Source organism: Gossypium raimondii, chromosome 4 (genome assembly GCF_025698545.1).
Source record: "Gossypium raimondii isolate GPD5lz chromosome 4, ASM2569854v1, whole genome shotgun sequence".
NCBI lineage: Eukaryota > Viridiplantae > Streptophyta > Magnoliopsida > Malvales > Malvaceae > Gossypium > Gossypium raimondii.
Window position 1 is genome coordinate 44963745 of NC_068568.1, and position 26103 is coordinate 44989847.

Consider the following 26103-nt stretch of genomic DNA (forward strand, 5'->3'; position numbering starts at 1 on the left):
AACTTTGCATTTTGGGATTTAGGCTGGTAATTGGTATATTTGAATGTGATATTGGATGTTGGTAGGTTATATGGCCTATGAAAGTGGTTTTAGGCATCAAATAGAAAAAAAAATGTGCACTATGTGAAATTGCAAGGTTGACGTCGCGACGAGAAATTTCGCGTAGTCATGACAACCGATGTCATGACGACGGGATATTAACATCACGATGAGGCAACTCAGAGAGTGACGTCGTGACGAGGGATTTCCTTGACGTCATGACGAAAGACCGACGTCGTAACGAGCTTCTAAGTGCTTGAGTTTTCATCCTTTTGTCCCGAATTAAGTTTTATTTAAGCTAGAAAAACATATTCTTAATGTGATATGAATGTTTATTTGATAAGGTAATATTAAAGTTTCTCCAACAACGAATGTGACATCCCAGTACCTTGACCCGGAGATCGGGTTGGATGGAGGGGTGTTACATCATTTCTCAATTAAGATAATTATCATGAAACATCATGATATTTATGAATATTGGTGTTAGATTTTGATTTGTTAAGATTATTTTAATATAAGATTTTTTATCTAATTAATGATTAAGAAAATAAAAAGAAAAGATGACGGAAATTTCTCCATCTTTCTTTGAAGCTCATGTCTACCATCTTGAAGAAAAAAAGTTTTATTTTCTTTGCAATTTGATCTTTTTCCATAAAAATCTATCATTTTCACCTAGAAATCAAAGGAATTTTCATAATCACCAAAGAGGAAATGATAAGGAGACTATGGAAAGTAAGAATTTCAATTTAGGTTCAAGTAATAGAAGTTTGAGGAGAGAAAATAAGCTAAAGCTTGATTCTAAGAGAAAATGTATGAATATTAAGGTTTTATATTGTTTTCAAGTTTAATTTTGTTAGAAAAGTATATAAAAGATGTTAAAATGAAGATCACTCATGGAAAGTTTTATGTTTTGATATGATGTTTAAGAAAGAGATTTAGAAAACGAATTAAGTGGTGAGGAAAAAGGAACAGCAAGTGATTTGAAGTTGGAAAAGGTGTACCTATGAATTCTCTTGTTATTTAAGGATTAAAATGTAGACTTGGTGAAGTTTTGTGGTAAATTAGTAAAATAAAGCGAAATAATTTAATATATGAATGAGAAAATATGATAAAATTTTAATGAATGTGTTATGAGATGATGAAATATGCATAAAGTCTTTTAAAAGTGGAATTGTGGAAAAATATGGAATTTTTATGATGACAAAATTTGCATTGTCAAACTTGAGAAAATATGTGGATGAAATAATAGAAGTGCAATAAATAAAAAATTGATATGTGAAACAAGATATTGAGATAAATTATGTGATTTAAGTGTAACAAGAAATAAAATTGATTTAATATGATTAATTAGTGAATATTGAACTTTTATGACAAAAAGGGATTAAATTGGAAAGTTGTTAAAGTTTACAAGAAAATATTTGATAAGTGTTACGATATAATTTGAGTTTTATAATGATTAATTGACGTGAAATCCCCAAAGTTGCTTTGGAAACGAATATAAATCCCAATGCTTTGACCCGATATTCGGGTTGGGTATGGAGGTATTACAATCGAGCTTCAAGATGCTTAAAAAGCTATCAAATCAATAACAGGATAACGTGAGCTTCTTGATGATCCGTTTGACATGTCCCGCAAGTTGACAATCTATAAGGAAAAAAGAGGTAACGAAGTAAGCATATTGAATGTTTAGTAAGTCCATATGAAATAACTTACCTTAGTATTAAAGCAATTTAAACATTCAAATGCTATCATATGCATACCAACAATTCAACAAATATGTTAGTTCTTTAACATATCAAGAACTAATAAAACCAATCACGTATACATATTCAATATTTCAATGTAGCATATTATACCATCCAGTTCATATTCATTTGCAAACATATGTAATCCATTTCATAATCAAACCATTTCAAAACTTTCATTTTCCTTAGGATTTCTTTTTCTATCCCAATAGAATCTTAGTAAATCAAACTCGGATACATGGGACAATAATGCTCACACAAGCTGACATATTTTCTCACACAAGATGACATTTATGAACTGAGAATCTGCAACAAATGTTGGATCTCAAATAACCATGTAAATCCTTGATTGTTTTTATATTTGACCCTAATGGCATGTCATATGTATCTTAATCCTTTACTAAGTTCACACGGACAATATTATTATTTTCATATCATTTTAGCCTCTGTAATATCATATACATATCAAACATTCATTTAAGCATTTCATTTCATTTCAATACCTTGTACCTATACATAATTGCCATACAATTCATACTTTATAATTTAGTCCATAAAATGCCAAAATCAATCAATTCACATTTAAAAAATAATAATAAGCAAATCAAATACAATTCAAATATAACATAATAAAACAGTAAGTTCCATATGAACTTACGGCAAAACAACAAACTAACAATCTTTAAGGACTAATAAAAATTGTATTTTCCCGATTATCTTCAATTTGGTTCAATTCTTGATCTATACAAAATTTAAGTTCAATTTCTCAATTTAAACCATTTTAAATCATTCTATCATATGCATGAATCAATTCAATTTTATTTTTTGAATGCCTATAAAGTTTACATTTTATTCAATTTAGTCCCTAAAACCGAAATTGGCTTAACTTTCAAAATTAAGCTTCGATTTTGAAATCGATCTCAATTACATCCATCTATACCCTCTATTACCTATAATTATAGAAATTTCACATCAATTTTAAAATTTACACACTTTAGTCCCTATTAAATAATAAAATTTACGGGCTCAAACATCGAAAATGAGGTTTCAAAACTGCCATCTTCAACACCACTAAAAAATGAGTTATTACAACAAGGGCCTTCATTTGCTTTCTCAGCTTGATTTAATGGATTTTTTCGTAACTCTGATACCAAATTGTTATAACCCACTTGTTCGCTTATTGAAATTTTTGAAGAATTTAAAGGTTTAAGGAGAATAGAAGAAAAGACAAGTTTTTGATAATTCATTCATGATAGAGAGAGTTGTTACAGCAATCTTCATACATGAAATTGTTGTAACAAATTTGTAATTAAATTGTACTATCGAATTATTTTTAGACAGTTGGCATCAACATTTCAAGGTTTCATGCTTGAAATCATCAGTATCCTTCAGCTATAGATATTGGGCCTTTTCTTCTACGTTTATCTCTTGTCCACTCTTCAAGTCCATTAGTTCTTCTTGTTCATCTACTTTGGTACTTTACCTAGTCTCTTGGCCCATTCTCGACCTTTCCTTACCTTAATCTATTCCTCATCATTTCCTTAATTTCCAAAATTAGGGTTCTTTTTTCTCAAAATCCCTAATTTCATTCAGACTCATGACAATTTGTTTAAATCTCATCTCACGGATGTTATTCAACACCATACAATGGTTCGGGTGTAATTATTCCTATCTTGAAAGTTGTGATGCACATATTTAATGGTATCTAAAGGAAGCCTTGGGTCTCCTTTATATTCAATCACACCAGTGGTGAAATGGTATTTTGTCCCATTAACTCTCGACCTTTCCTTCCCTCAATCTATTCCTCATCATTTCCTTAATTTCCAAAATTAGGGTTCTTTTTTCTCAAAATCCCTAATTTCATTTAGACTCATGACAATTTATTTAAATCTCATCTCACGGATGTTATCCAACACCATACAATGGTTCGGGTGTAATTATTCCTATCTTGAAAGTTGTGATGCACAGATTTAGTGGTATCCAAAGGAAGCCTTGGGTCTCCTTTATATTTAATCACACCAGTGGTGAAATGGTATTTTAAAAGTGTATATTTGTTTTTTCATTTTTACTAGCATTTAATATTCATTTGCAACACATGAACACTAGACTTGTTCATGGGTCGGGCCACCGGCCCAACCCGAAGGCCTGCCTGAAATGTGAGAGGGTTTGGGTAAAAATATAGGCCCTAAAAATAGGGCTGGACAAAAAAATAAGGCCCATTTAAAGAAGGGTTGGGCCTCGGGTAAGATATTTTTGGCCGGGCTCGGCCCGAATTCACTAAAGTACAAAAAAATCTATTTTTTAAAATATTATTTTCTTATTGTTTTCTCCCTATTTTGCTACAATTTTACTATTATGTTGCTACTATTTTGTTGTTATCGTTTGGATATTGTATAAAACTTATTTTATTGTTAATTTTGTTATTATTTTAGAGGCATTTGCTTGTTAAGTTGCATCTATCTTAAAATTATATATATTAAAATTATATAAAAATATAAAAATTAATATATGCGGGCCGGGTCGGGCCCAAGTTTTAACATTTTTATCTGGTTCTGGCTTGGGCAAAATTTTAGGCCCATTTTTTTGGTCGGGTCGGGCTCGAGCCTAACAAACGAGCCTAAATTTTTAGTTGATCCCGGCCCGGCCCATGCACACCTCTAATGAAGACTAGGCATTAGAACAAACACAACTTAATTTTCCCACGAGCTCTTGCAACTCTAGTTATAAAAACTCGATTAAAATATGTCATAAGTCCCTGTACTTTTCATAAATTTGAAATTTAATCTTTTACTTTTATTTTTAGGAATTTAATCTTTCTACTTTTCAAATTTCAAAATTTATATCCAACTGTTAAAATTATTTTATTAAATTTAGGTTTATTACAATGCCATTATTTTAGTTACTTTACTATCGGTGAGTATTTTTTTAAATGTTGCACCAACAAATTTAACAAAAAAAGTTAACTGTCGAGTTATGTGACTCAAATTCTGTTAAATAAGAGATTGCTTGCAAGTCAAGTTAAACAAAATATATTTTCTTTCTAGAAGATTTAGTATTTATTAGTATAATATATTTAGTATTTATTAGTATAATTTATTTGACCTACAATTTAGCCTATAAATAGGCTCTTTTACAACCTTAGAAAAGACACCCATTAAAAGATTAGAACTCATAACACTTTTAGAGAATTTTATGTTTACATTTTGTGTTTACACTTTTGTACTCTTCACTCTTTTGACATTATAGTAAAATTATCTTTACCCATGGTTTTTTATCCTCTTTGGAGGGTTTTTTTCCACATTAAATTTGTGTTCAATTTCTCAATTTCTTTCACTATTTTTACTTGTTCGTTGCTTAATTGGGTTGATCTCCAACAAATGGTATCAGGGCCAGTTCAATTTTTCGTATATCTGCCTGTTTAGAGATGGCAGCAACAAGGTTTGACATTTAGAAGTTCGATGGTGTCACAAATTTTAATTTGTGGCAAGTTCGGATGATGGCAATTCTAATTCAGACTGGCCTGGAAAATGTTGTTATCGATAAAAAGCTTGAGAATCTATATAAGACAGAATGAGAAGAGCTTAATGAAAAGGTCCGATTTACAATCCAGTTGTGCCTTGCAAATAGGGTATTGTAGGAGATATTGATGGAGAAAACCTCATCCAACTTGTTTAAAAGGTTAAAAACTCTTTATGCGACTAAATTTTTGGCTAACTGTTTAGTGTTGAAACAACATCTATTTACATTTCGTATGAACAAATGTTAGCTTCTTAGATATCACATTAGTCAATTTATTACTCTTTGGAATGATTTAAAGAATGTTGAGGTTAAGATTGACGATGAAGATCAAGTTATGCTATTATTATGCTTTCTACCCTCTTCATACAAATCTTTCAAGGAGACCCTGATTTATGGCAAAGACAAACTCTTATTTGAGGATGTGAAAGGTCATTTCTTGAGTAAATATAAACCTGACAATGAGTTTGGTTTGGATAGCAAGGCAGATAAGCAACCTTTCATTGTGGTAGCATCAAAGAAATGAGACAAAAGGTGTCGCTATTGTAAGAAGTTGGGTCAAGTCAAAGCAGATTATTATAAATTGTGAAATAAAAGGGCTGCTGAGAGTAACGAGGAATATGTAGCTAGTGTTAATTTGGTTGACGAAAGCGGTGATGATTTCTTGTTAGTGTCAATGAACGATAGCTCTGAGCTTACGTCCAAGTGGATCCTAGATTTGGGATGTTCTTTCCACATGTGTCCCAACAGAGAATGGTTCTCTATAAATAGGTCGGTTGAATGTGGAGTTGTGCAGATGGAAAATGATTCAACCAGTAAGGTAATCGGTATTAGTACTGTTAAAATTAGGATACACGATGGGATGATTAAGACACTATCAGATGTCAGGTATGTACCTGATTTACGAAATAATCTCATCTCCTTGAGTATTTTAAACTTGAAAGGTTGCAGAATCAACATCGAGCTGATCAACATTAAGGTGTTTTGTGGGGCTCTCGTTTTGTTAAAAGGTAAAAGAGCCAACAGTCTTTATATTCTGGAAGATTCTACAATGACCGGTGAAATCGGACATCCCTTATCCGTTACGGAGTCAAAGTCAACTCGTTTGGAGCGGAAGCAACTTGGTTATAGGAGGGAAAAATGTATGATCGTTTCGTTGAAGAGATGTTCTCTTTTGGATACAAGTTTTGAAAAGTTAGGGCACTGTGTTTGTGAAAATCAGACTTAAGTTAATTTTGATTTGGCAGTGCACAAGTCGAAGGTTAGAAGTCTTCCAGCTTCTAAGCACAGATTTGACTCAGTTAATTCCCTGCATAATTCAAGATAGGCCCGTGGTGGGCTTTGACAAAGATGGCGTTGTGAGAATTCGTGTCAAGGTAGAGATTGTTAGAGTTGTATGACCCAAATTCCTGTGAAATAAGAGATTGCTTGCAAGTAAAGTTAAATAAAAAAATATTTTCTTTCTAGAAGATTTAGTATTTATTAGTATAATATATTTAGCATTTATTAGCATAATTTATTTTATCTACGAATTTAGCTTATAAATAGGCTCTTTTACAACCTTAGAAAAGACACTCATTAAAAGATTAGAACTCATAACACTTTTAGAGAATTTTGTGTTTATGTTTTGAGGGTTCTTTGTTTTCAGGTTTCGGGTTTAGTTTTTATCTCCATCTTTTGCACTCTTCAGAGGTGCTCATGGGCCGGGCCGAGCCGGGCCCAGAAAAAAATTCGGCCCGCATCCTAGGCCCGAGCTCGGCCCGGCCCAAAATATGGGCCTAAAATTATGTCCAGGCCCAGCCAGGGTAAAAATCCTTAAGCCCAAGCCTGGCCCGGCCAGGCCTGTTTTTTTTGTAAATTAACTCATGCAAAACAAAATCAACTCAATTAAACAATAGTTTTGACCCCTGAAATTAAATGAAAAAAAGAACATAAAAAAAGCTCAAAATTGAACCAATAAAAAGTACTTAAATTCTAATGCAATTAAGTATCCACAACTGATTTTGAACTTTTAAACTCAAACAACTTGTGTTGCATAACTCGCAATCACATGAATATCAAGTGACCATCTCAATGCCATGTTAAACTAACATCATCAAATTAGATTGATTAGCACAATCGCATGTTTTAAATAGCTCATGTGCTTAATTCAAATTCAACAACTAAGTGAAACTTATAATAGCATCAAAATTCAAGAACCATTTTAAATTTAAGGAATGAAAGGATCTGCAAACTTATTTATTTAAATGAAGCCCAATTAAAATGTTAGAGAACATACAGTCACACACATACAGAGTGCAAATTTTAAATGCTGCCCATTCTATTTAGCCAATGAAGAGAAATTTTAAATGCAGTCAATCGCTCATAATGTGCACGATCATCTAAAACCTACATAAGAAAACAAACTGTTAATAAAAGTATTTATATATATATACAAAATAAGTTAATATGAAAGACAATTTAACCGGTTAAATAAAATGAGAGATCAACTATCTGCATAACATCATGGTTGGCAGCTAAATCTTCTGAGCCAATCACAACCTGAAAACAAATTTATTACTTTCTCAAATATATAGGAAACTATGACAACACCATCAAGCATTCAGATAATTACCTTAACAGGATTAGGGTCCATGTACTCTGAGCTAATCGATGAACCGCTGCAGCCATGTAGCCTTGAACATTACCATCTGATGAGATGCAAAGGTTAAAAGCAACATGAGGATTTCCAACCTAATTGCTCATGCATTATTCTATCAAGATACAGAACTATATTTTTTAGCCTGATTGAACCTTAAGTTATCAATGGTTAGTGGCGTTTACTCATAAGCATCAGTAAAAGCTTTAATCTAAGCATCTTCTAGGAGTTTAAAATTCCAATGTACCAACAAAGAGACATACCAGAACATGTCTTTCCCAATATAAAGTTAACATCCTCTTCAAATCCCATGTCAAGCATTCGATCAGCTTCATCTAGAAACTAGAGAAAATCAAACCACTTTTTTCCTTAGTACATACATAATCCATCTATTCAAGAAATCGTTATATAAAAGATGTATCAAGCATTAACAAAGAGCTTTGACAGAAGCAGTTTAAACATGAATAGAACTACAGCAAAGAAAATGAATCATTCTTTCACTTAATATTCTTCATGGGAAATTAAAAAAAAAGAAGCAGAAAATCCCTTATATCACAGCTTTTTTTACAGTTCCACAACATCCAAACGAAATAGGAAATTGAAGTGCCAGAAGAGAAAAAACTTTAATAATTCTCTTTTGCTCGAATTTTAGAAGATTTGAGAAAGATACAATTTTAAAAAATAAATTAACAAATGATAGTTTATGGATAAATTCTCTATACCTCTAAAAATGAAACAGCATAAATTTTAATTTGAAAAAGAAAGCAAAACTACAACAACTAGGGTTCATCGACAATCGAAATTTTACCTTAAATAGAGGTGACTAAAATGGAGGACTGGAAGTGGATCGGTGGAGGACTGCTGCCGGAGGTGAAGGTGAAGGTTGAGAAAAAGATAGAGGGCAGTCGGGCTAGGGATTTGTGGAAGAGGGGAAATGGGGGAAATGGCCTTTGGGAGAGTGGGGGGACGAGAATGGATTCACAGGAAGCAAAAGATATATTTAAAAAAATAAAAAAAAATAAATATTATATTCGGGCCGGGCCGGGCCCGGGCCAAAAAAATTTTGTCCGAGGCCCGGCCCTTTTTCCAAACGGGCCTCATTTTTTGCCCAGGCCCATATTTCGGGCCTATATTTTTACCCGAACCCTCCCATATTTCGGGCGGGCCGCCCGGCCCATGATCACCTCTACTCTTCATTCTTTTGCCATTATAGTAAAATTATCTTTGCCCGTGGTTTTTTATCCTCTTTGGAGAGGTTTTTCCACATTAAATTTGTGTGTTCAATTTCTCAATTTCTTCCGCTATTTTTTACTTGTTCGTTGCTTAATCGAGTCGGTCCCCAACATTAACTATTGAACTTGAATTTTGAAATCTAAAAAGTAGAGAGAATAAATTCCTAGAAATAAAAGTACAATGACTAAAATTTAAATTTATGAAGAGTACAATGACTTATAACATATTTTAACTTGAAATTTCCTTTCAATGAAGGGTATTTTACAAATATAACCCCACTCCAACATTTTTTTATTTTATATAAAATAAAAATTACAATATAATTGAAATCTAAATATAACAATTAGACAAAGTTAATACATTATAAATCTTGTTATTATATACTAATTATATAAATTTTTATGTAATTATTTAATAAATATATAAATTTAATGACTTTAAATAGATTCATTTTAATATACATATGGTTTTAATATTTTAATTATTATTTAATAAAAATACAATTATTATATTAAAAAACATTTTAAATTAATGTCTTTAATAGCTATTTTTCATTCTCACATTTACGCTACAATTACTTTTGAATCTAAACACATATCTCATCACTAATTTTGATATCAACTTTACAATATTCAATCTCAACGCTATAGTAACTAATATTATTGCCACTGTTGTTTTTAATCTTAATGGAGCAAATCCCATTGTTAATCCAAAGGCACCCTTAGAGTTCATTTGTATGGACGATGAGATTAAAAGCGAAGGTGACAGTAAAATTAGTTACTATAATAGTGGAATTTGTTTATGATAATAAGATTAAAACTAGTGATAAGATATGTGTTTGGATTTTATTACTACTTCAACCATAATGGTAACTGCAAGATGAATCATGGTAAAAAGGAAAAATGACCATTAAAGACATTAGATTAAAAGATTAAAATGTGTAAATATACAATGAAAATTTTAATTTATGTTATTTTATAAACTTAATAAATAATTAAAATCTATTAAGATTATTTTATGTAAAATCATATTTTAATAATAATTAAAAATAAATAATATTTCGTATTTATTTACATTATTTGTTAAATTAATAAATATTAATTTTATAATAATATTTATAACTATTAAATTTTATATAAAAATAAAAATAAAAATTCTAAAGTTATTAATATATAATAAAATTTATTGCAATTTAATTTTAATTTAAATAATTAAAATAAAGGGTTAAGATGGTAAAATAACCTTTAAAATGGGATCTCTTTTCCCTTTTTCGGTGGAACCTAATCTAAAGTTGCCTCACCTTTAGTGAACCAAACACCAAATAATTTTCTTAAAAAGGTATTATAGGTATAGCTCCCCAAGATTCCTTCTACTTTTTTATGCCGCTTTTTTTAACCCTTTGTATTTTTTTTCAATATGGGAAAATTTATATGAAATATATAAATACATAAATTTATTATTACGAAATTTATACGAATTTATCATAAATAAATAAGTATTTATATAAATAATAAAAAAAGAAATTAAAGTTTAATTAATCTTTTACATATTTTTAATTATTTCTTTATAAAATTATTCTTTAACATAAAAGCAGTTTTAATGTTATTTATTTTTAACATATTCGTAGCTTTAATATGTTAGTATTTTATATTTAATGATTTATTTATTATTTAGCATATTTTATTTTAAAAATATATAATTTTTACCAACAAGTTGTCAGAAAAGTGGAAGTGTATCTTTCTCCAAATATTTGGATCAAGTTTAAATCTTGGGATCGACATTGTTAGGAGGATTATACTTGAGTATCACCTTCGGCCTAAATAGGGCTAAACTCAAACTGTAAAACGGATGAAAACACTTATGATAGTACCAAAAAATAAATATAAATTTTAAAAATATATTTTTACTTTAATGTCTTTAATTATTATTTTCAATTATCATCTTATTTGCTACAATTATGTTTGAATTCGAACATACATCACAACATTGATTGTAATTTTAGCTATTGCTATTTTTAAGGATTAATATTTGATGTAGAGTTCTAATACACTATCTGTTAATAATAGGCTCAGTTCACAATTTGGCCTTTAAAGTATATTCGTTTTCTCACTTTGGTACCTAAACTCTTTTTGTCCCAATTTGGCACCTAAAGTATTCTCCGTTATATTTTTTTAGTCCATTTTTTGGTAGACGTTAAAAAAAAATTCTATAGTCAATCACAAAGCGTCACATAGTATATTTATGTAAAATAAATAATTTTTATTAAATGTATATACACATTAAAAAAAAATATAAAAGTTAAGAATATATATTCTAGACAAAACATATAAATTATAAAAAATCTAAAAATAAAATTTACAAAAAATATGATAATTGAAAAGAAATTAGTTGAAATTAATAATATTATTAAAAACTGTAAAAACTATAAAAAAATTGTCAAATATTTACAAAAGGTTTAAAAACAATTTGTTTTATAAAATTCTAAAATACACAATAATAAAATTCTACAAAGGTATTTAAATTTGAATTTATTTTTGTAATTACTTGAAATTTAAATATATTTTTTAATTTTATAATATTTTTAATTTTATATATTATTGAATTTTCAAAATTATAATTATATATTTTAGAATTTTATAAAAATAGATTTTAAACTTTTTCAAAAAGAATTATATATTATATATTTATAGGTTTTGGCTTTATTCACGATTTGGTCCATGAAGTATACCTATCGTTATTTATGTTTAACAATTTTTTTTTGTTTCACACCAATAACGATGTATCATTTTATTATGGCTTAATTCATGATTTGGCCCTTGAAGTATACTCATTTTCTCACTTTGATACTTAACATTTTTTGTCCCAATTTGGTACCTAAAGTATCAATTTCTTTTATTTTCGGTCCATTTTGTAAATGCAGTTAAGAAAAATCTGCTAGGCCACTTTTGCCAATGGAAAAGTGTCACGTGACTTGTTTTTACCAATAAAAAAAGTCACATGATAATTAGATTTATTTAAAATAAAAATATTAAATATTTAAATATTAAAAAAATATTGTTGACTTTAATTGGCCATTAACTAACCATTGACTAGCGTTGATTGGGCATTGACCTACCATGTAGCGCTATTAGAATATGCAATGTATTTTTTTTAATATTATATATTATATTGAGTAAAAATATAAAAACCATATATAATATATAAAAATTAAAACTTTTATTATAAAATATATAATTCTAAAATTCTAAAATATTATTAATTTAACTAATTTCTTTTCAATTATCATTTTTGTAAATTTTTTATAATTTATATTTTTTCTTAATTTATATATATTTCTGATTTTTATATATATATTTTAATTTTCATATATATTTAATAAAATATTTATTTTTTACATAAAGCGACCACATGGCACTTTGTGATTGACTATTAAATTTTCTTTTAATGTATGTAAAAATAAATTAAAAAATATAACAGAGACATACTGAAAAGTGATTGCTACTTCAAGTACCAAATTGGTAAAAAAGAAAAATTAGATTCCAAAATTAAATTTAGTATAAAAAAATTATGCCTAATTTATGCCATCCTTATACATTAAAAAAGTTGATGTGATTGGGAGAAATTTGAATATGGGTGGAAATGAATCCATAGTAAAGTAGTTAAATGAAAGAACCATGAAAAAATCAAAGGCCATGGACTTTATCGAGTAAACGTTGTCAAACATTGGGCACATGTTTTCACAATCAGACATATATGGTGGGCCAATCTAATAAACCTTGTCTTCTCCTTCTCCATATCTGACGTGGTTTACACAAATAATTTCGAAGACGCCAATCAATCAAAAGCATACTAACGCCATAAAATTAATGTTAATCTAAATATTTATCATCTTCCAATTGCATTAAATGTTTATTTTTCTATAATATCTGTCACAAAAATGGTGTTTTTTTAAAAAAAAATTAAAAAAGAAAAAGAAAAGCCAAGTAAAAAGTGCCTCAACATAATGATTAAAAGGAGGTTTCGTAAGTAATCCAACTCGGGTTGTTATCTTTATCTCTTATAGACGTCTCTGTTCATATCCTCTTTATTTATTTATATTAATAAGTTAACAGTCTCATAATCCAATAAACTTCTTCTGTACCCTTTATGGGATCTGGGGCTTCTTTAATTTCTCAAAGAAAACCAAGTACCCAAGCACACAACTCTTCTTTTCCTGCTCTCAAAGATGACAACTTTTCATCATTAAAGCTCAAGGCCTTACTTTGATAAATGAGTTTCGGTCCCATCTCTTGAGCTTTGAAGCAGATTTTCAAATCTGGGTACTTCTCATTTTTTTTACAAAACCCGACAAACATTTGTTTTTGTATGTATTAACTTGTAGGTTTTTACCCCAGATCTTGCAATGGTCTGAAACTCTTGAGTAAAGCTGTTTTTTCTTTTGTTGGGGGGGGGGGTCTTTATAAAGGGTAGAAAATGGCTTATAGCTTAGAGCAAAGGTTTTGGTGTCAGCGAGTTTTAAGGTTTGGGTTTGCATTTGTATGTGTGTGTTTGGGTGGGTACATTGTTGGTCCGACATCACTGTTGTGGCGTTTGAAGGACAAGTCAAGACCTCAGGTCTCATGTCTTCCTTGTGTTTGTGATTGCTCCTCCCATACAGATGACTTTTTTCTAACACCAGGTTTGTTTTTATCTGATCATTTGCCTTTCATTTCACTCCACCATGTCCTTAATTTTCATGTTCAGTATATGCATATTCGGATATGGTTATAAGAATACTATATATGTGTGTGTGTGATATGAGTTGCTGGATTTGTAAGCAGTCCATTTCTCAGTTTTATAGCATAGTAGGTTGACAGTAACAATTAATCTGGTTAATTAGCATTGTTTTGATAGAACTAAGGTATCTCCATATCTGTTTTTTTTTTGCGTGTTCGTGGTTGCCTCTCTCAACAACTTTCAAGTTTTGAAGTTTCGAACATTTTGGGAACACCTTTACCATTAAGGCCTATTGAAATTCTGTATTGAAGGTCTCAATTTTAATATATAGGTAGTGTAGTTTTAAGATGGAAGACATATGTTTGGAACACTCTGCATACTGAGAAACATAATGTTCCTTCCTGGTTAAACGGCCAGCATAGTGATTAAATTTGCAGTTTTGGTTACTGAATTTGCAATGTCTGCTAGTCTCGGATCGGTATCTCTGAGGAAATCTTTGATATGTAACTCGAAAGACTTGCATTGAGTAATGCTGTCTGTGATGCTTCTATAGGGGTACTGTTTGCATTTTGTCCCTCAGGTTTCACTCTCTATTAATTTGTGAGTTTATCATTTATTTATTTATTGCAGGATTAGCCGACAACACATACTCAGGTCACTTCAGTTTCCCATGCTTATTTTTCTTGACATCATTAGAAACATTACACTTAGGGGCTTCATATATATAATCCCATATCCCATTCCATGTTATTCAAGCTATGTTCTTTTGTAGTGCAGGTTGTGGCCAAAACGATCCTGATTTAAACCAAGAACTGGAGAAGGATACTGTGGCCTTACTCTCCGAGGAGATTGCATTACAGAAGATCGTAAGCAAAGAAACCATGGACCGCACCTCGGCACTAACAATGGATGCCAAAAGAGCCTCCTCACACTACCAGAAAGAAGCTGAAAAGTGCAATGCAGGTGTAGAAACATGTGAGGAAGCCAGGGAATGGGCTGAAGCTCAACTCAGAGAGGAGCTCAAGCTGACTGCCTTATGGGAGCAACGAGCTCGGCAACTCGGCTGGAAAGATCGAAAAAGGGCATATACTTGACTGTCTATATATATGTACAAACTCATTTTTTGTTCATTTTCTATTAGAAATGCAAATGCTTCATCCTCTTCCACTTGCATTCAATGTTGTTGGCTTTTTTAATTAAACAAAGGCAGTGAAAGCATTCTAGATATTTATTTTCCCCATGCAGTCTTTATTTGGTGCTCTTTGTCATCAACATATAAGCTCAAAAGTTTAATGATGGTGGTTTTGATTTTAAGGAGTTTGTTTCCCATTGTTGTCTTAGAAAGTAATTTGATTTTAAGGTCAGATTTGATGTTTGAGAAATCCCTAAAAGAAGGTAGGGGAACCGGAAAAATTAGGAAAATAGGCACTTTTCCTACCTCCTAACCACGCCTAATTTAAATAAAATAATAATAATAAATCGATGGATAAATAAAAGAAATAAAACAAAATTGCTTAAAATATTATATAAGCACATGTGATCTTGATAAATTTGGAATTTACTTTTTATATTTTTATTTTTAATAATTTAGTTTTTCATTCAATTTCAAAATTAAAGTTTAACTATTAACACTATTAAAATTATTTTATTAAATTTAGCTTCACTACAAAAACAAAAAACAAAAAAAATTATGTTAACAATTAGACCTGAAATATGAAATATAGAAAGTCAAATTCTAAAAATAAAATTATAAGGGCTAAATTCTAAATTTATAAAAAAATAGAAACTTATGACATATTTTAACCTAAAAATCACCGCTATACATCGTTCCTTATTGATTCAAAATAAGGTGTTTAGACGTTTATGAAACAAAGTTAAAAATTGTGATTATTCGAACGGACCTATTTTTTATTTAATTTAGGCTTAATGATAAATTTGGCTACTAAGTTTGCATGTTTTATCAAAATGGCCCTAATTGTATTTTTGAGTCTTTTTACCATTAACCTTTATTATTTTTTCAATCTATTTTTCTAATGATTTAGTGAATAAATCAAGGTTTCAATTTTTCTTTCTTTTCAAAAGGTTTCAATCTTTCATAGGTTTGTTTACCGAGAAGTTTTCTCTTGAGTTGATTTTTTTAGATAATTACGTTTATTTTCTTTAAATTAAGAGTTATTTTTTTAATTTAATGTATTATTTATTTTATTATTTTCTACATGTAATTATCTTATCGGGTTATCTTAGTAATAAATTACATCTCATTAAAAATATTCCACATATGAAATTCCACATCATCCCCGTTAACTTTTTTAACGGTACTTTCATTAAATCTATTAGAAAAAGCAGATTGAAAAAAAGAAGAAAAGTTGATGGCCAAAAAAGGTCCAAAAATACAATTAGGACCGTTTTGACAAAACATGCAAACGGTAGTGCCCAAATTTATCATTAACCCTTTAATTTATAATTAATTTTAATTTTTTATAAGGTAAAAATATGTTATATTTAAAATAGTAAAATTAACTTAAAGACACTATGTAAAGAATGGTTTTTTTACAAGAATTATTGATTATATTTTATTTATTTAAAAAATTAATTTTTTAAAGTATTTATAAAAAAATATGAATTTTAAAAAAATAAATTTAAAAAGAATTAAAATCTAAAATAGTATGAAAAATATTAAAAACCGAATTGAATGATAATAAATGGAGAAAAACAGAATGTTAGAAGCTTTTCTTTTTCATTCCAAATACAAGCAAAACCGGTGAATGGTTCATGCACTTTGACCAATTCAAATAGAGTCAATAAGGGCTTTAAAATGAAACCAACCAAAATTAAAGGCTCAAATTTAATTGGTTTCAAATAAAACATCTAAAACCAATATTTAAGGGTTCAATCCCACTCTTTTTTACATTAATCATCAAATACACTCACCAATCCATTCGGTTTTTATTCCATGATGCTCATCATCTAACAAATAGAGTGGTTTGGCATCTCCACATTATATATCTTTTTTTTGGTAATTTAGTTTTGAAACAAGATGAATTGAATTGAATTTTAATAATCTTGTGTGTCAATAGAAGAAAACGGGTGGAAGTGTGGTGTTAGTTTACCCAAATGAGTAGAAAGTCGTAAGAGAGAGATTCTGATAAGTGTTTATTATTTCATGGCAAATTTTTATATAAAGGATTGATGTATCACGTGAAAGTATACTATTAGTAAACGAGTTATTTTATTGTCTCTTAATAAAAGCGACAATCTTGCATGATGGTGATACAACATTATAGATTAAGTTAGTGATAAGTGATTATTGTCTTGTCAATACAAATCTTGCAATCACCGTGATGGAGTGATAAGTGAAGAAGTGCATTGGTAGGTAGTAAGTGGTGTTTCACCTGTGGAGCAGGCGAGGCGAGCCGAGCGGAGCCAAAAACAAATAACGTGTGGCTCCAGCTATTTAAATGTTAAGGTAGTGGGAAGTGCTTCAAAGACACAGAAGGGGTTAACTTGTGGAAATTGACTTGGTCTTCGCCATTCTTTTTTCTACCTAAACAATCCCATTTCTGCATTTGATTCTTCATTTCCAGTCCACAAAAAAATACACCATGGATTGGCAGTCTCTAGAACTCAAACTTGTCTCCTGCCGAGATCTCAAAGCCTTCAATTTCTTCCAAAAACTCTCTGCCTACTCTGTAGTTTCCATCGTCATCATCAACGAACAACCCAAGAAGAAAGAAGAACACCCGCAAAAGAAGCATCTGCAGCGCCAGAAGACTGGTATCGCCAAAGGAGGCAAGAACCCAGAATGGAATCACGTGTTTGAGTTCGACCTCGAAAGCTTACCCCCCGAGGAATCCGATCATCTTTTCCTCAAGTTCGATTTGCGTGCGGATGGCTTGGTCAATAGAACAATCGGCGAGGTGCGTGTTCCTTTGAAGGCTTTGATAGATGATTTTTGTGGGGTTGTGAGGTTCGTCAGTTACCAGGTTCGTGACAGTGATGGGAAGCCTAATGGGGTGCTTAATTTTTCGTATAAGTTGAAAGGGAAGGTGAAAACAAATGGAAATTACGATGATTCTCCACGTCTAATCCAATCGTCTTCTCCTGAAAAAAGCACCCAATGTTCCTCTGACAAAATCGTTTACCCCAAAGTGGAAGTAGATGATAATAATAATCAATCATGGCGACGGGAAATTGTTCGGTACCCTTCACTGGACGATGCTTGTAATACTGGACCAGTGTTTCAATGGCAAACAGCAGGAACAGGGAGCTATTACAGTAGTAGGAACATGGTAACTTTGGTTCCTGGAGGATATCTTGATCCATATTCAAGATCATCACCAGTGGTCCAGCCTTCTGTTACATATTGGTACACAGTGGAGCCAACTATGCTCCAGTGATGATGATGATTATTGGTATATATATATATTGATGCCTAGAAGATCTGACTTGTCTTCTTGATGCCAGTGTAGCACAATATGTCTTTTGTTGTATTAATTTCTCAGATTTTCTTATATAAATGAGGAAAGATTAAGCAAAGCTGGAAACTATTTTAGAGTAGTCCAGTTTGGTAGGTTAATTTTTGCCCATAAGTTTTGGTGCCATCATAATTCTGAAAAGGAAGTGTGCTTGAAGGTGGCAAACAACATGAATATCAGATAGATGCATTGAACGATGGCTACAATTGAGAAACTTTTTTGGTATACTACTGCTCTATAATCATGCTGTTTCAACCTAGCTTAAATTTTTCATCATCTATTTCTATTAATTTACAATTTAATTATTAGGGTAAACTACAAATAGAGTCACTTTTATTTGGCTTAGATTACATTTTAATCACTTATGTTTAAAATGTTACGTTTTAGTCATTTACATTATCGTTTTATTACAAAGTGGTCACTCTACCGTTATAATCCGTTACCTCCCTAACGGTTGTCCTACGTGGTAGCCTATATGGGTTTTAAATGCTAACTTGAATGTTTAGTAGTTGGGATGAAAATGAATTTTTAATTAAATAAATTTAATTTGAACTGCCACGTAGGACATCCAAGTTAGCATTTAAAACCCATTTAGACTTCCATGTGGGATCGCCGTTAGGGAGGTAGTGGAGTTTAACAGTAGAGTGACCACTTCGTAATAAAACAATAACGTAAGTAGCTAAAACGTAACATTTCAAAAATAAGTGACTATTTTTATAGTTTACCCTAATTATTAATTTAAATTATTAAACATATTTAATAATTTATTAAACATGCTGCATTTAGCAGGGCAGGTGAAACTACCTTGCTTATAATATCAAGATTTGAAACTTAATTTCTGGGTGGCAGCTTCAACAATTGCTTAAACAAAGTGTTGCGCGGTTGAGGAATTAAATGGCAAATGAATGACTTGAAATTTCTTTTAAGGGTGAAATTTTGCTATTACTCCTTATATTATGTATAAATTGTAAATTTAGTCTATATATTCTATATTTTATCAGTTTTAATTATTTTATATTTTATATTTTAAAATTTCTATCTTTAACCCAAATGACAACAATTAAATCAATTGCTTTTAATTTTTCAATTTAATTTAATCAATTTTAATCTTTATACTCTTTTAAATTTTATAATATAGTAATATATAATAAAATATATATTTGGTGTAAATAAAATTGAAAAGATAAGATTGAAATTGAAGAAAGGGAAATAGGTAGTGTAAAGTCCAAGTCAATTGTAAGGTTTGAATGGAGGTGGGTCTCAAGGAATATTATATTATTCCATGTCAAAGTGAAAGCATTGAAATTATAAGGGGATGAGGTAATGGGGGACCTATGAAAGCATCGCCACTTCAAGACTTCAATGCCTTTTACCGTCTCTTCTTCTTCGAGATGCTTTTTCTAGAATTACGCGTAATTGTACTCCCATTCCAAATTTTTGGGTTTTTTTTTAATAAATTTATTTTCTAATCACATTAATTTTTTTGGATAAATTACACCAACAATCACTCAATTTTGATGTAGTTGATAAAACAGTTGCATTGATTTCAATTCAGCCACTCAACTTTCGAAAAATAACAAATTGGTCATTAATATTATCGAAAAATGACAAATCAATCACCCATAAATATTTTTCATTACAGGCCTAACGGGGCAAGTGACATGGCCAGTTAACTAGCCACATTAAACGAGGAACCAAAGGGTCTAAAATTTGAACGGGTTTAGAGAAAATAAAAGAAAAGATTATTGGTTTAGGGTAAAAAGAAAAAGGATGGATTGGGTTTTACCTTTCTCCTTCTCATTCTTTTTCTTTATCTTTTTCATATTCTTCTCCCTCAACCTCTTTCTCGCTATGCTTCTTTTTTTTCTTCTATTCTTTTACCACCTCTTTATCCTCGTGTTTTTCTTTTTTTTTCATCTCCGCCTCCTTTGTCTTTTTTTTTTCTCTTTTTCTCCGTGTTCTCATCATCTTCTTCATCTTTGTGCATTTTCTCCTTTTTCTCCTATTTATTTTTCATTTTTCCAAGTTCACTATCCTCGTGTTTTTTCTTATCCTTCTCTTTATGTTTCTCCCCCTTATCCTCCTTATGCTTCAGTTTTCGTTCTCCATTGATTTGGTCTTCATTTCTTAATGGTTTGGCTCCATATCCTTCACCTTTGCTTTGAAATGCAGTTCTTCCTTCTTCACCTTTTTTCTTCTACTAACAATCAATTCAAATGTACCTTGCAACTTAGAACCTTTTGCCACAAATTGAAACTCGAATGTAAGTCCATCCTAATTTTTCAAAAAATTCCCTAAAAAAATTTTGAAAATAAATAAGCACGGATAAAATACAACCAAACATGAACAGACTATAGGATTCATTACAAGACACAACATGATGGTTGGTATTTTACAACTAATGCCATTACACATAAAAGCAAGTTTTGCACAAAACTTCTGAAAGTAGAAGCATGATGTTCAAAGTTTCAAACATAAAAGTGATCCAGCTTTTATGCAAGGATGAATTTGTGCCCTTCAACTAACTTGATTCTGAATACTTTCACTACCATCATATGTCAAACAGGAGGAGAAAAATAAACCATATGGAGACCTCAAAAAAGTTGTACTAATTTGATTCAACTGAATGAGAAAATCGACATTTCAAGCAAATATAATAGCAGGAAAAATAGTGGTAGCATAAAAGGTTTCAATGATAAATCAACACAAGTTTTTCCATACCTTTAGCATTTTTTTACTCCCTATACCTATTTCACTTTCAAGAAGAAGGTTAATATAGGCTGATGACATACACATGCATATAAGAAATGGATTTAGATATCATAAACATTTGCCAAACCTGATGCGACATTGTAACCTTGCACAATTAATCACACTATACTACTGCAATGAGTAGAAACTCCATTGCTACCAAATTTAGCCACTCTCCAATCATCATTACAACCCATACGACCTAGAGGACAAGTCATTACAAGCCATTACAAACTCGAATTATTGTAATAAGAAAGAAATTAAGAAGTTGCTACTAGACCAATACAAAGGAACAACTTTATGAAGATGATTTAAAGGAAATGAAAGAGAAGCGCATGCTTCCTGAAATGTATTGATCATTTTCCTTAAATCTAAATTATAATTATGCTATTAACCAAAAGAACAATAGAACTTGTTATTCGTTCTTGGAAGAGTATCTACAGATTATTTCACAAACTAAGAAAAAAAACCAGATTCAATTTCCCAAAGAAAGGATCAATAAAAATGGAACCTTTATACTAGCAAGCAATCAAAAAAATAAATGGGTAGAATAGATAAACAAGAAAGATGTTGAAACATCCAAAAACCAAATCCAAAGAGGTATGTACCTTGAGTGGCCAAGATGAGAAGAAAAAGAAGAAGAAAGACAAGGAGAATGAGAAAAGTAAATACCCTCTAACAGGCTGGTTAAATGACATCAAGGAGCAAGTTAAGTGCCAAGTCACTTTTTCGTTACTTCTCTAATAGAAAATGGTTAGTAGCACTGATTTGTCATTTTTTGAAAGTTGTGTGACTGAATTGAAATTAAAGTGATTGTTTTGTCAACTACGTCAAAATTGAGTAACTGTTGGTGTAATTTACCCTTTTTTTTTTTTCCGATGACAATAACAATTGTTAGAGTTGTGTGACCCAAATTCTAAGAGATTGCTTGCAAGTCAAGTTAAACAAAATATATATTCTTTCTAGAAGATTTAGTATTTATGAGTATAATATTTAGCATTTATTAACATAATATATTTGACTTTGATTAGAATTACATTTTTTCAACTTATAAATAGATGTAGTCGAAACTCCTCTGGTAATAATTCGAATTTGACATAGTGAATTTTCTTCTTCTCTGCCCGTGATTTTTTTCCCGAAAGGGTTTCCATGTAAAAACTTGTGTGTTCTTTATTTTTATTTCTATTTTTCTTTGCGATATATTGTTATTACCGACGTTCTATTTTTACAAATTGGTATCTGAACTTTCGGGTTGTTCATCTCGATCATGATAATGGTGTCTTTAAAGTATGAAATTTCGTTGTTGGATCACAACACTAGATTTGCGTTATGGCATATTAAGATGCAAGCAGTTCTTGCGTAGATGGATCTAGAGGATGCCCTGCTAGGGATAGATAAGATGCCTTCGACATTAACAGATGAAAAGAAGAAGCGTAATGATCGAAAGGCGTTAACACAATTACATCTGCATTTGTCTAACGAAATTTTAGAGGATCTGATGAAGGAGAAGACCGCTGCTGCATTATGAAAGAGGCTGAACAAATATGTATGTCGAAAACTCTAACCAACAAGTTACATATGAAGCAGGGTCTTCATACTTATTGTTTGGAGGAAGGTGCGTTTGTGCACGAACACTTAACAATGTTTAAAGAAATTCTCTCAAACTTGGAGGCCATGGAGGTTCAGTATGATAAGGAAGATCTAGGGTTGACTCTACTTTGTTTGTCGCCCCCATCTTATTCAACCTTTAGAGACACGATTTTATATAGCCGTTAGTATCTCACAATTGATGAGGTTTATGATTCTTTGACCTCATATGATAAGATGAAGCATCTTGTGGTTAAACCCGACTCTAAAAGAAAGGGTCTCATTGTTCGTGAAAAATAAGATCGAAATGCTGATGATGATCATGGAAGGACATTTGAACGGAATCATCGCGGTAAATCTAAGAGTAGATCAAAATATTCAAAAATATATAAAACTTATAACTTCTACAAGAAGAAAAGGCACATTAAATCTAAGCGATATAAGCTACAGAACAAGATCAAAAGGGAGGCTGCGAATCAAAAGGGAAAACAACTAGAAAATTTTGGTGAAGCTGATGTTGTAGAAGACTACAGCGATAGTGAACTTCTAGTCACTTTTGTCAACAATTCTAAAGTGAACGAGGAGTGGATCCTTCATTCGAGCTGCACCTTCCACATGAGTCCCAAACGGGATTGGTTTACAACTTATGAAACAGTGTTTGAAGGTGTTGTTCTGATAGGAAATAATGCTTCGTGTGAATTGCAGGTGTTCGAACGATTAAAGTTAAGATGTTTGACAGAGTTGTACGAACACTTAGTGACATGCGACATGTTCCAAAATTGAAGAGAAATTTAATTTCGTTGAGTACTCTTGATTCAAAAGGGTACAGATACACAGCAGAAAGTGAGGTTTTGAATATTTCCAAAGGTTCCCTCGTTGTGATGAAAGAGCAGAGAAAGGCTGTCAAGTTATATATTTTACAAGGTTCTACTGTTACTGGTGATGTAGTTGTCGCTTTCTCTTCCTTGTCAGATAATGATATTACAAAACTTTGGCATATGCGCCTAGGGCATATGAGTGAGAATGGCATGGCAGAATTGAGCAAAAGAGGACTTTTGATGGGTAAGGAATTTGCAAACTAAAGTTCTATGAGCACTGCATTTTTGAGAAGCAAAAGAGAGCTCGATTCACTAAAGGAATCCATAACACGAAGGGAACATTGGAGTATATTCATTCTGATATATGGGGGTCATCCAAAATGCCTTCGAGAGGTGGAGCTAATTATATGCTAACTTTTATTGATAATTTTTCTAGAAAAGTTTGAAAGTTCTTCTAGAAGCAGAAAAGCGATGTGTTTTTCACATTTAAGTCTTGGAAAACTATGATTGAAAAACAGATGGGAAAACAAATAAAATACATCCGCACAGACAATGGCTTAGAGTTTTGTTCTGATAAGTTCAATAAACTGTGCAAGTCAGAAGGGATCGTGAGACACTTGACAGTTCGTCATACTCCACAGCAAAACGGAGTTGAAGAACGAATGAACAGAATGATCATAGAAAAGTTTCGATGTATGTTGTCAAATGCCAACTTACCAAAGTTGTTTTGGGCCGAAACAACCTTTATTGCAAGTTTTTATCAACCGAACTTCATCCGTTGCCATCGAGAAAAAGACTCCACAAGAGGTATGGTTTGGTAATCCTGCTGACTATTCTGATTTAAAGATTTTTGGGTATCCTGCGTATGCTCATGTTGATAACGGAAAATTGGAACCGAGATCCATTAAATGTGTTTTTCTTGGTTATAAAGCTTATGTAAAAGGGTAAAAGTTATGGTGTCCTGAAAATAGAAAAGTTGTGATTAGCAGAGATGTTGTTTTTTGATGAAACTACTATGCTACCTAACTTATCTCTTAAAGATTCTTCCAATAAAGAAAATCAAAAGTAGGTGGAGCATCAGATTAATCTAGAATCTACAACAGAGTCGACTCCTCAAGCCAGTACAAAAATTCAGAATAGAGTTGTTTCTTTACCACAATACTCTATTACTAAAAACAGAACTAGAAAAGAAACTAAACCTCCAAATAAGTATGTCCAGGCTGATCTAGTTGCTTATGCTTTAAATGTGGCTGAAGATATAGATGCAAACCAAGAGTCATCTAATTATTCTGATGTGGTTAGCTGTAAAGACTTAGAAAAGTGGATGTTTGCTATGCAAGAGGAGATTGAATCACTCCATAAAAATAGAACATAAGATCTTATGAAACTTCCTAAAGGTAAAAAGGTTGTTCATTGTAAATGGGTGTTTAAAAAGAAAGAATGGACTCCAAGAGTTGAAGAACTCAGATATAAAGCAAGGCTTGTTGCAAAGGGTTACAGTCAAATTCCAAGAGTGGACTTCACAGATGTGTTCTCCTCAGTTGTGAAGCATAGTTCGATTCGAGCTTTGCTAGGTATTTTGGCCATATATGATTTGGAGCTTGAGCAATTAAATGTAAAAACTGTATTTTTGTATGGAGAACTTGAAGAGGATATTTACATGCAACAACCAGAAGGTTTTACAATCTCAGAAAAGAGGACTATCTTTGCTTGCTGGAAAAGTTCTTTTACGTTTTGAAACAGTTACCAAAACAGTGGTACAAGAGGTTTGATTCCTTTTTAACTTTTCATGATTTCAAAAGAAGTAGTTTTGACAGTTGTGTTTACTTTAAGAAAAATAGTGATGGTTCTTTTGTGTATCTACTACTTTATGTTGATGACATGTTGATAGCAGCAAAAGATAAATGAGAGATAAGAAAGGTCAAAGCCCAACTAAGTGAAGAATTTGAGATGAAAGATTTGGGACCAGCAAAGAAAATACTTGGTATGGAGATTGTCAGAGATAGAAAAGCAAGTAAATTGTACCTAAGTCAGAAGGGGTACATTGAGAAAGTTTTTGCAGGTTCAACATGCAGAGTGCTAAGCCTGTTAGTACTCCTTTAACAGCCCGTTTCAGGCTTTCATCGACTTTGTCTCCACAATCAGATGATGATATTGAGTACATGTCACATGTTCCATACTCTAGTGCAGTGGGATCTCTCATGTATGCTATGGTTTGTTCGCGTCCAGATTTATTATATACAGTCAGTGCGGTTAACAAATATATGACGAATCTTGGTAAAGAACATTGAAAAGCAGTTCAATAGATTTTAAGATACTTACGAGGTACTACTGATGTTTGCTTACAGTTTGGAAGAACTAGAGATAGAGTCATTGGGTATGTTGATGCTGATTTTGCTGGAGACCTTGATAGAAGAAGATCTCTTATAAGTTATGTCTTTACAATCAGAGGTTGTGCAATTAGTTGGAAAACCACTTTGCAAACTACAGCTTGCTTTGTCTACCTGAAGTCGAGTACACAGCGATTCATCGAGGCTTGTAAAGAAGCTATTTGGTTGAAGGACTATTTAGTAAACTCAATGAAG

At 31.3% G+C, this 26103-nt stretch overlaps 1 protein-coding gene and 1 non-coding gene across 3 annotated transcripts; one reads left to right on the top strand and one right to left on the bottom strand.

Moving 5' to 3' along the window:
* Nucleotides 1-7506: 7506 nt before the first annotated feature.
* Nucleotides 7507-7941, bottom strand: LOC105781035 (uncharacterized). The gene is made up of 3 exons (XR_008195000.1): nt 7915-7941; nt 7766-7841; nt 7507-7688 (listed from the first exon to the last, which is right to left on the bottom strand). It is a non-coding gene; the product is annotated as an uncharacterized LOC105781035 (transcript).
* Nucleotides 7942-13247: 5306 nt separating this feature from the next.
* On the top strand, nt 13248-15114 carry LOC105780561 (uncharacterized). 2 transcript variants are annotated; one of them, XM_012604957.2, is made up of 3 exons: nt 13248-13849; nt 14518-14541; nt 14665-15114. In XM_012604957.2, exons 1-3 carry the CDS (start codon nt 13645-13647, stop codon nt 14979-14981), a joined length of 546 nt encoding a protein of 181 aa, XP_012460411.1. In that variant the 5' UTR covers nt 13248-13644; the 3' UTR covers nt 14982-15114. The 2 variants fall into 2 exon arrangements, with proteins under 2 accessions (XP_012460411.1, XP_012460412.1); XM_012604958.2 differs by lacking the exon at nt 14518-14541 and having other exon boundaries at nt 13262-13849.
* Nucleotides 15115-26103: the final 10989 nt, after the last annotated feature.